Below are 11,876 nucleotides of genomic sequence, written 5' to 3' on the forward strand. Positions count from 1 at the left end.
TTCCCTTTCACTGTCTCTGGCCCACATAAATTGACATCTGGCAAAAACCTTAAAATATTTGCTGTAGTTGACATTGAAAATCCTATAGAAGGGTTAGCAAAAATCCTATATATTCTTAGAAAACCAACTTAAAATGATATTAAAAATTCGAATTACTTAGAAACTTCTAAATGATTTAATTAGATTAAGCAGATTTTATGGTTAACTCAAGAGTAACAGTTTGAGAGATATATTTTCTTTGTTGGGCGTATGATGATAATTCTAAAATATACCTTACTCCCATGCTTTTTAAAGAACATTTCTAATTATTTTTATTTATGCTTGTTAGGTTTTTGAATGATTTAACTGGTCAGAACCCAGCATTCTGAACTCATTCTTTTTCCCTGATGGTTTGGGAAATTCATCACTGTTGATAGAATGTACATCTTGTCTTCTCAGGTGACGTGTTCTGGGTATTGGCTTAGGTGCAACTACACTGTGGTAGATATGGATGCAGGGCTGGTGTGTATTCACTCACTCAAACAGTGCCATATATAAAAGTGTCCTTTTTTAAAAAAAGTTTAATTTGTCATGGTTAAGTGCACTTGCTGGAGAAGGACAGACAAAAAGAAAGGGAAAGTGAGAAAACACTTCTCAGGGGGATGGCCATCCCATAGCCTTTTCTCCTCCTTTCTCCGCTTGGGATTTGGGGCATACACTCACTCAAGCTCAGTGTGTTTCTCAAACTACCAGGTCCAGGACTTGAATTGTACATAGTCAGCCATGTGGGATCTACCGGCCCCAACCACCATGCCAATGGCCAGCCCAAGATGTCATTGCCTTGTGTGTCGGTGGGCTGTTGTAGATTTAAACCACAGTGACAACACAAGAGATCCATTTATACCAAGATATAATGTGTATAGCTCTTTGACCTCTTCTATTCTAGCACTGCATGTAGTGTTTAATGTAGGGTCAGGTAGATCTTAGCTAAACTGTTTTCTTTATCACCAACTCATTTTTTTCACAGCTTTTGTATTCTACTGTTACTGCTTATCCTTTCGCCCTCTGGTTTTGTTTATTTTGTCTCTTCTTTTAATAACTTTATTGCAGGAGAAATAAACATAAATCAGAAAGCCCTCTTTCTTCATTAAACAGGTGGCCAGTGACCTATTGGGTCATTGAAAAAGTCATGACGTATTTTTCTATGTGTTTCTATGCAAAAATACATCATGACCTTTCTGATGACCCAATAAAATTTGACTGTTTTTACATGTTCTTGGATGTCTAAGTCTCCTTATCATCCAGGAGACACTTTTAATTTCCTTTTCTTTCTTCCTTTTTTTTTTTTAACTCCCTTTCCAGTTTCGAAGCTTTCTCAGTCATCTGGATTCTGGATACTGAGACTTAAAAGCATACATTTCCGCTAGTTATATCTGTGCATCCTGATTCTGTTAAAAGGGCTAATTTTTTCATGAATAATTTCGGAGCACTTTATATATGTTATAATTTGTAACATATTCGTTGATGGCTATTGTGACTAACATTGAATCACATGTAAGTTGTTACATAGGTGAGAAGGGAAATTCTACATGTTAGCAGTAGCAAAATCTAACCAGTAACTCCTAATTTAGGTGAGGCAGATAAGCCTCTAAATAATATCTTAAAAGTCATGTCCAGGGACCGGCAGATGGCGTGATGGTTAAAGAGGCTGAACTCCCACATGGCTGACTGCAGTTCAAATCTTGGACCTGGAGGCTTGCTTTCTCACTTTCTCTCTCTTTCTCCCTCTTCCTCTGGTCAAATTAAATACTAATAAAACAAAGTTAAATTAAAATAATACTTAAAAAAATGTCGTGTTCAAACTATATGACTTAGACATGGGGAGTAATGGAGTTATTACTAAGGTTTTGCAGTTCCTTAATTATTATCTTTAGTTTGAATATGTAATTTGTACCTCTCTCTTTCAAATTGAGGCAGAAGCCACCATTATTTTATTTCCTTGCCTTTTTCAGTGATTTTCAAGTATTCCTTGATTGGTGGCAGCATACCTTCAGTGTCTGCCTCTGGCTTCAAATGGCTGTCTTCCCTCTGTGTCTGTGTTTGAGTCATTTCTCTTACAAGGGCACCGGCCGTATTGGAATAGAGTCCATCCTGATTTAGCTTAAACTCATCTTACCTTGACTACATCTGCGTTTCTAAATAAGGTCACACTCGCAGTTGCTAGAGGTTAGGATCTCAGCATGTCTTTTCTCTAAATATCAATCCAAAACACCTACAAAGAGTGCTTCCCACTTCCTTAAAAGAAAGACTTAGCTTTGTCAGTTTAAGCGTCAGGTAACCTCTCTGCTTGTTGCTATTATCTTTTACTAGGTATTTCTTTACAAGTAGAATTAGACGGAATTTAGAATGTTCAGAGACCTTAAATATATTATGCAGTTATTTGTTCATTCAGCAGATATCTGAACATTTAAAATGGTTAACCATGATAGCCAACATCTGATTATTTACTAGATAAAAGACAGCATTGTAAACTCTACTATATATATTATTTTCTTTCATTTTTACTGTTTTCTGGAGTAGATACTACATTTACCCTCAGGTTACATATGAGACAGGATTGTAGACAAATGGCTTTGCTTTTGGAAAGCAAATAGCAAAGTTAGGATTTGCAGTAGTTTGATCTGACTCCAGTGTCACTGGAATGAAACATCAGGTGTGTACATCCCAAGTACAGATCACGGTTTGATGTGTAAGGTACAGAAGGTTTTTTATTATTTAAGGATAGTCTCAGGCCAACCCTGTAGCCTAGTGGTGAAGGGAGACAGCCATATGTTCTCACACTAGCCCCAGCGGCTTGAAAACCATGGCAGACACATGTGCGTGCATGTCCCAAATCCTGACAGGATAGAGAAGTGGAGAAGGGATTGCAGCATGACCGTGCCTCATGGGTGTCTGTGTGTCAGGTTATCCCCTCCTCCTCCATCTTTCTCTGTGAGCCCACAGCCCTCTGGCAGTTAGGAAAACAAAGCATAGTCTCAGCATGTTCATTGAAGTGGCACGAGAATTGAAGTCGGTAAAATTGTTGAAAGCAGATTCCATAGTCATGAAATGATTCTTAGTTTTATTAGAAAATGATTAGGCCATATTTTGCTTCATTATTCCAGTGTGGCCTTTATTTGTTGTTTCTTAAGTGACCTTGAAGTTCTGGGAAGTTTAATAAAAGGGGCCAATAATCCTGTTAAGGCATGCAAATATGGTGTCATGCAAAAGAGAAAAAAAAAAAAGAGCTATGCAGAGATTTCTGAGGTTGAATAGCAAGTTTAATAGTGGGAAAGACTGACTGCCATAATAATAGTTCGAGAACAGTGAATTTATTTATAAAAAAAGCAGGAGATGTGGTGTTATGGAGAATTTAGAACATGTTTCTCAGGGCTAACATTGATTTGAGATGGAAGGCAAAGTAAGACAAGCAATGCAAGGCAAATGGAGAAGTTGTCTTGCAAACACTAGAAACTAGATCCAATATTTTTCAGTTTATTAGTTTGTTCTATGAGTCAGAGACACAGACAGAAACAGGCAATCCCAACAAAATCACCATGACATTACACGCCTGGATCATAGACCTGTGCATGTGTGCCTGGCACGCTCAGGGAAGTCCCTGGATGCAAACCTAGGACTTCTCCTTTGAAGGTCTCACTCCACCCCTGTGCCACCACCAGGCTCCTCAAGATCCAATTTCTTAGTTTTTTTAGAAAAATTTTTGCTAATGGGCACATGCGTTCACTGGAGAGACAGAAAGTGAGAAACCACATCATCGGGGAGATGACCACGTGCAGTTCCTTTCTTTCCATTCTCCTCTGAGAATCTTGGGCATGCATATACATGCACCCTCTGTGAGTTTTAAGTTTCCAGGTCTGGGGCTCAAACCGCAGTCAACTATGTGGGAGTCCAGCAAGGTAACCATTAAGCCATCTCCTAGTCCCTGTAGATCCAATTTCTAATGAGAATGATAACAGAGAATCATGTACTTACGTGTTTTAGAGTCAGAAGACTGGTGTAATAGTCACACTTTCCCAGAGAAACGGAGCCCATGGGGGTGTGTGTGTGTGTTTGTGTTCATGAAACTGGCATTTATTTTAAGGAATTGATTCTTGCAGTAGTGGAGCATGGGCCAGCCAACACGCTGTCGACCCAGAGAAGGGCAGCCAGAGTCTGAAGGCTCTCTGCTGGCGGAATGTGCTCGTTCTTAGGGAGGGAGTCAGCCTTTTCCTTAAGGCCTTCAACTGATTAGATGAGACCCACATATACTATGGGGATTAATCTGTTTTACTCAGAATCTACTGATTTAAATGTGACTCTCTTCTAAAAAATGCCTTCACTGCAATGTCTGGATATATTTGACCAGATATCTAGGTAGTGGCCTAGCCAAGTTGACGTGAAGTATGGCACACCTCTTTTGTTGAGGGTTTTTTAATGACTTACTCTGACATAAAAAAAATAAATTTACTTTGACGGTTTGACTCATTAAATTAATTGCTAGCATCTGGGAAGAGCTGAGCACAATTAACATTAATTTGATCAAAAGAAAATGATTACAAATTCCAAATAAAGTAATTGAAAATGGTGAAGCTGTTTTTGGATTTTTTTCTGAACTAGAACATCTGAAACAGTGATTTCAGGAATAACAGTGATTTCTGTAGTTGCTTAACCCTTACAAGGATTTATCACGTTTTCCTTTGGGTATAGTTGGTTGTATTCTTTACTGTCCTCCTTTTTCCTCCTTTACTAGCTGTTTCTGTAGGAGTTGAAATACTATAGTAAGTTACTTATTTTCATATTAATCTTGCTCAATTCCCTTCTCACAATAAGCTTCCAAGTATTTCTTGAAAATATAACCTACACATGTAGATCAACATATATAGTCTAAGATTGTCTTTTGAAAACTTACCAAATAAACAAAAACCTAGTACAATAATTCTCTGGTTTGGCCTTATATATATGATGTTTTCCTTCTAATTAAAATGAAACTCATCTTTGTAGATTACAGAATTAAACGTAATTTACTAAATTATACTCAGTCGAGTAAATTATTTTTGACTTTGCCTTGTTCTAGTGTCACTCAGGGCAAATTACTTAGGGTTCTCTGATTCTCAGTTCCTTCAACAGTAAGGTAATAGCAATAGATCCTTTGCAAAGTTACTTTGATATTTAAATGAAATAACATGATAAAACATTAGCTTGATATGTTATAGAAACTCATTACAATGTTCTGTTTCTTTTTTTTTTTTCCATCTCCTTCAGTGTTGGAGCTTTCACATTTTGTCCAATTTCCAGCAGGGTACCTAGTATTAAATAGTCGTCAGTAAATGTTCATTTGAAGGGGTTAATGACTTAAATAATTTAATATGAGGAATTCTATATGAACTCTCTAGGAATCACAGACAATTTAGTAAGTTCATTTAAATGATACTTACTATTTTATTAAGGATAGGCTTTAAGATATAAAGTAACTCTGTGTTGATTCAATTGGGTATTTTTCATGTAATGAAAGGTTTTAGTGTTTGACATTTTTGTTTTGTTTTAGTGATGTAGCTTGGTTCAATGAATCTTGGTTAAGCCGAATTAAAGAGGATGTTGGAGACAACTGGAGAATAAAGGTATGCAGAATGTGGGGAAGAATGTGGTCCTAAAATTGTTACCTTGCAAAGTCTTTTTTTTTTTTTAATTGACTTTTGGGTGCATTTTATGGTGCACAGTTTGAGTTTTGACACAGCACGTGCCTTCTTATAAATACCATCATAAATATAAAACATTTCCATTAACTGAAAATGATAACATGCGCTCAGGTCTCATCTCAGTTAATCCCTCTCCCATTGTGGCCCTGCAAGGCCAGGGTCTGCTGTGTCCCCATAGGTTTCATTTCTAGAATTTCATATAAATGGAACCATACAATATGCACCCTTTTGTACCTAATTTCTTTCATTTGGTGTAACATTTTTGAGGCTAATTCATGTTGCTCGTATTAGTTCTTTTTTTTTTTTTTTTTTTTGCTGAGTAGAATTTCATTATATTGATGTACCACAGTTTAACTCTTCGTCTGTTGATGGATGTTTATTATTGTCTCTGGTTTGGACTCTTATGAATACAGCAGCAATGAATACTCATGTGTTAGTCTTCACCTAGTCACATTTTAAATTTCTCTGGAGTAAATTACTGAATGGAATTGCTGAGTTGAGTGAAGTTTAACCTTGTAAGAAAGTGCTGAGCTAATTGTCTACTTCTAAGTCAACTTCTAATGTGTTTTGTATGATGTTTGTTTGTTTAATATAATTATCTAATTTGTTCTCAACTGTATTACTATGCTAGTGGTTGTATGCTTTTTAGCAGTGTTTCCTCTTTCTTTTGTGATATTAGAAATTTGCCTTTTAAGTTTTTGTGTTTTCTTTGATATGCTGGGTAGATGTATTTCAAGTCCATCTATTTTTCCCCCTATGAACTAACGTTTGTTTTTTACTTCATTGATTTCCTCTCTAATCTTTATTATTTTCTTTCTAATATTTACTGGTGTCTTTTTTTTTTCTTTTTAACCACTTAAAAAGGAAGCTAAGGGACCAGCGGAAGGCATAATGCTTACGTTGCTGGACTGTCATGTAGTTGACTATGGTTTGAGGCCTGGGCTAGGTGGCTTAAAACTCAGGCTGGGCATGTGTGTGTGTCTGCCCAAGATCCAAAGAGGAGAATGAAGGAAAAGGGGTTGTGGTGTGGCCATTCCCCCTGGAGAGTGATTTTTCGCTTTCTATCTGTCTCTGTCTCTCTGGCGAGTGCACATGCCCTATATCTCTAAAAAAAAAAAAAAAAGAAAAAGAAAATGGGAGCCTAAATAATTTTCAGTCCCTTTTCCCATTTAAATATTAACATTTTAAGCTAGCAGTTTTATCATTGATTTCCAATTCTTTAATTTTTGAGCCCCATTTCTGTTGATTGAAGAGTTTTCTTCTCATTTTGGTCTTCATTTTCTTCTTCCTACATGTCGTGATTTTTTTTTTTTTGATGCTCATCATTAGGAATTAATTATTACTGAATATTAGACTTTTTTATTTAAAGAATATTGGACTTTGTTTTTTGCAGGTAGTAAAGATAACTTGTAGATCAGTTTGATCCTTTCAAGACTTTAGGCTGTAGGGAGAACAGATCTAAACTTATTCTTTCCCCTGAGATGGATTAGATCCACTCCTGAATTGTGACCTTTCAAGGGTCTTTAGTGAATGCTTTGTGCATACAACATAGTCTCTTCAGAAATCCTGGGTCCTGTAGAGTCTTTGGGGAATTGTTTAGCTGATAGTTCCTGGGATTATTCTCTCCTCAGAGACGACAATGAGTTTCACCCATGCACATTTAAATCAGTATTTAGCTGAAAAGTCAAAGGAACCATTCTATATTTCAGGAGCTCTTTTTCTCCATAGCTCCCATCTCTTCCTCTGCCCTGTGAATTCTCAGAGCCTCATCTTTTCTAAACACCTGATGCCTGAATTCTCAGCTCACTGAGAACATCTGACTTTGTTTATTTTTCACTTCCCTGTGCCATGGTCTGAAAATTTCCTGAAGAAAGAAATCTTGGACTGGTGTAGGGCTCATCTTGCTTCATTTTCCTTTTTTTCAGAAAGGAAAGTCCTATCGTTCCTATTGTCTAAAACTTCTAACAATTGTTTCATGTAGTTTGTCCTGTTTTCTAGTTGTATGTGGCAAGAGAGTAAGTCTAAACCCTGTTAACTTGTTATGGCTGAAGTAGACATGTTCAGAGCTACATAACTAAAGTGGGCACTCGAAATCATTGTGACTCACTCTATGTAGAATCATTGCAGTTAACCAAACACTCACTAAATCTCTTAATATTTAAAACATGTTACATCCTTGTATTTATAGAACTCTACTGCAGTGTTTTTGTTTGTCATTTTTTTTAATCCAAAGAAATTTTTATTGTCTTTCATCTTGGCACAAATTTTCTTTCATTATTAATGTAAAATAAGAATTTAATTCGTACTCTCTTTCTCATACTAGGCTAGTAACTTAAAGAAGGTTCTTCAAGGAATTATGAGTTATTACCATGAGGTATGAAAACTATCTGGTGTTGTTTAAAATGTAAAATTCTATACAACAATTACATTAACACAGATAAATGATTTGGCCTTTGTTCATAACATTTTACTGGAATGAAATTCATATTAGGGGTATATTTTATCTATTTTCATATTTAGAACATTCAATATGTTAAAGTGTAAGGTTTATCATAATAGACTAGGCCAGGTGCTTCCTAAATTAAACAAATCCTTCTCTCTAACAGTATGTTTTGGTTTTATACCAAAACAAACACAGTTGTTTTTGTTGATTACTTAAAATTTTGAGAGGTTGCCAGAACATCGCTAACTAGCTTTAATCAGTATTTATTGTTTTGCCGTTTGTTATCTGAGTCATTTCATGAACTTATTCATACTTTACTCTCCTCTTAGTAACTGCATTTAGTAAATATGTGTAGCCCATGTAAATGTGTGATCTAATTTGTTATTTTGACACTGCAGTTTTTGGGGCAGCAGATACCTGAAGAACTTATCCCTGATTTAAACCAAATAACTGAATGTTCAGATTCTGTGGAGCTTGGGAGGTTACTTCAGCTTATTTTAGGCTGTGCAGTCAACTGTGAAAAAAAGCAAGGTAAGTGAATTTCTGTTACCTGAGATTTCTACTTTCCAGAATCCACCTACATTACTATATAAGGTGGTATGAAAGTTTACTATTACCACTTGAGAGAAAGCACCCTAAAGTGGAAGCTGGCAGACCTACTTGCCATTAAAAACAAACAAACAAAAAAACATATCTTGAGTATCCAATTTGTACCTGGATTCTGAGATTCCTATTCAGTACATGAATTAAATGTGTTTTAGTCTAATTTGTTTAACTTAATATATCCAGGGCTTAATATTTAGTGACTACTCAGTAGAAATTGTGCTTATCATCTAACACAGTATCTATTTTGATGTAATAGGTCAGTTCAGTTTTTCATAAGTAAATCTTCTGCTATTAAATGATAATCTAGGCTTCTCCTTGGTCATGTTCTGCTCTTTTGTTAAGAATGCTTGTCCAGTGTATCCAAGTAAATGGTGTGATGATATACATGGAATTGATGTATTATATTGGCATAATCCAATGAGTTCAAAAGATCATTTTTTGGTCGCATGCAATGAATAACATAGTGAGCTGAACAGACTCGAATCTCCTTCCTGGGAGGGCTTGTATCAACCCAAGTGGTGAGAGTTTTGAAGCTAAGAGTTCCTGCACTCGCCATCTAAACTTCGTCTTGTACTAAGAAATTCTGATGCTGACCTTTTTCTCATAACTCCTCCAAACTCAGTTTTGTACTAATACCAAGATTTATAAAATGTATTAATTAAAATTTATAGGTTTACAAGTCTCACCTTTTATAAAGGAGTTTTAGGGACATAAGTGTGCAAAATATTGCAAATTAGGACCTTAGAAAATACAACGTGGTCTAATCAAGAAACAGTATAAGACAGGATTAATTCAGACTCAGTAATAAAAATATACGAAATTATTTGTAGTTTGCCAATTTATTTTTAAGACAGGGATTGGATATCAGAAAACTTTGACATAAGTCCATCTCTTTCATTACTAATAATTTCTTTTTCTTTAGAGCTAGTTTTTATTTCTCAGTTGTAGATAAAGTCAAATCTATATATTAAGCGTTTTCATTAAAGTGAGGGACATTTACTTATGGAAAGTTAAAATTTCTCTAAATATTTCATCGCAGATTGAAAATAGTAATTAATTTATTTATCTGGCAACTTCTACTGTGATTGTGTTTTTCTTTATTTTTCTCTTATTATTTTTATTTTAATTATTGATTATTTATAATTTTTGCTTAATTAATCTTATCGGAATTTATTGCTTCTATTAGTCTTTTTCAAAAAACCCACTTTTATCTTTGAATCTATTTTGCTTATGCTATTAAATTTTTGTTCTTTTCTTTCATTCTTTCTGTTCCCTTGTAAATTAATCAGCATTTCTATTCTAAGCTTAAATTGACATTTTAAGCTATGATTTTTCATGGGACTATTTTATTGCATCTTTCAGATATTGATGTAATATGTAGTATTTTCATACTCTAATTCCGAGTGCTACTAGGCAGTTTTACCCTCATTTTTAAAGGAAATTCAGTTCTTTGGTAGGTAAATATTAGTAGAAGGTCAGCAGGCAGCCTAGCAGTACCGGCCCAGTGGTAGCGCAGTGCTCTGTGTTGCTGAGGCCACAGGAGAAGGTCCTGGGTTCAGGTTCTGAGGTCTCTCCTGCACACTGGCATATGTGTACATGCCTATGATCCAAATTGGCTGAGGCTGGGAGTGGATTGTGCCCTAAGAACCTCTCTCTGTGTCTCTGTCTCTGTCTCCCTCTCTCTCAGAAAAAAAATAGGGGGACCAGCAATAAGTGTAATGGCTATGTTGCTGAACTCCCATGTAGTCGACAACGGTTCGAGTCCCAGACCCGGTGGCTTAAACTCACGCCAGGCACATGTTCATCCGTGTCCAAGATCCCAAGAGGGGAATGGAGGAGAAGGGATTGTGGCGTGGCCATCCCCCCTGGGGGGTGATTTCTCGCTTTCTGTCTCTCTGTCTCTCTCTTTCTGGTGAACACATGTGCCCTATAGCAAAAACCTCTCCAAAAAAAGAAAAAAAATAGGTAAAAATAAACTTAAAACAAGGTTAACAAATAGTAAACATCAGGAAATAGTTTTATCTTCATTATTAAAAAATAAGAGTTCCAATGAGTTCAAAAGATCATTTTTTGGTCGCATGCAATGAATAACATAGTGAGCTGAACAGACTCGAATCTCCTTCCTGGGAGGGCTTGTATCAACCCAAGTGGTGAGAGTTTTGAAGCTAAGAGTTCCTGCACTCGCCATCTAAACTTCGTCTTGTACTAAGAAATTCTGATGCTGACCTTTTTCTCATAACTCCTCCAAACTCAGTTTTGTACTAATACCAAGATTTATAAAATGTATTAATTAAAATTTATAGGTTTACAAGTCTCACCTTTTATAAAGGAGTTTTAGGGACATAAGTGTGCAAAATATTGCAAATTAGGACCTTAGAAAATACAACGTGGTCTAATCAAGAAACAGTATAAGACAGGATTAATTCAGACTCAGTAATAAAAATATACGAAATTATTTGTAGTTTGCCAATTTATTTTTAAGACAGGGATTGGATATCAGAAAACTTTGACATAAGTCCATCTCTTTCATTACTAATAATTTCTTTTTCTTTAGAGCTAGTTTTTATTTCTCAGTTGTAGATAAAGTCAAATCTATATATTAAGCGTTTTCATTAAAGTGAGGGACATTTACTTATGGAAAGTTAAAATTTCTCTAAATATTTCATCGCAGATTGAAAATAGTAATTAATTTATTTATCTGGCAACTTCTACTGTGATTGTGTTTTTCTTTATTTTTCTCTTATTATTTTTATTTTAATTATTGATTATTTATAATTTTTGCTTAATTAATCTTATCGGAATTTATTGCTTCTATTAGTCTTTTTCAAAAAACCCACTTTTATCTTTGAATCTATTTTGCTTATGCTATTAAATTTTTGTTCTTTTCTTTCATTCTTTCTGTTCCCTTGTAAATTAATCAGCATTTCTATTCTAAGCTTAAATTGACATTTTAAGCTATGATTTTTCATGGGACTATTTTATTGCATCTTTCAGATATTGATGTAATATGTAGTATTTTCATACTCTAATTCCGAGTGCTACTAGGCAGTTTTACCCTCATTTTTAAAGGAAATTCAGTTCTTTGGTAGGTAAATATTAGTAGAAGTTCAGCA

General features: G+C 35.3%; 1 protein-coding gene across 1 annotated transcript in view; it reads left to right on the forward strand.

Annotated features, from left to right (window-relative positions):
* The window catches only part of HOOK1 (hook microtubule tethering protein 1), a gene marked incomplete at its 5' end in the record, with an annotated part of 69,714 nt that overhangs the window by 7,315 nt on the left and 50,523 nt on the right, over nt 1-11,876 (forward strand). Inside the window, 3 exon segments of the mRNA XM_006154924.3 lie at nt 5,564-5,636; nt 8,038-8,088; nt 8,556-8,688. Of these exon segments, the coding sequence (XP_006154986.2) occupies nt 5,564-5,636; nt 8,038-8,088; nt 8,556-8,688 (257 nt within the window).

This window comes from Tupaia chinensis, unplaced genomic scaffold (assembly GCF_000334495.1).
Source record: "Tupaia chinensis unplaced genomic scaffold, TupChi_1.0 Scaffold000425_1, whole genome shotgun sequence".
In the NCBI taxonomy this organism is placed as follows: Eukaryota; Metazoa; Chordata; class Mammalia; order Scandentia; family Tupaiidae; genus Tupaia; species Tupaia belangeri.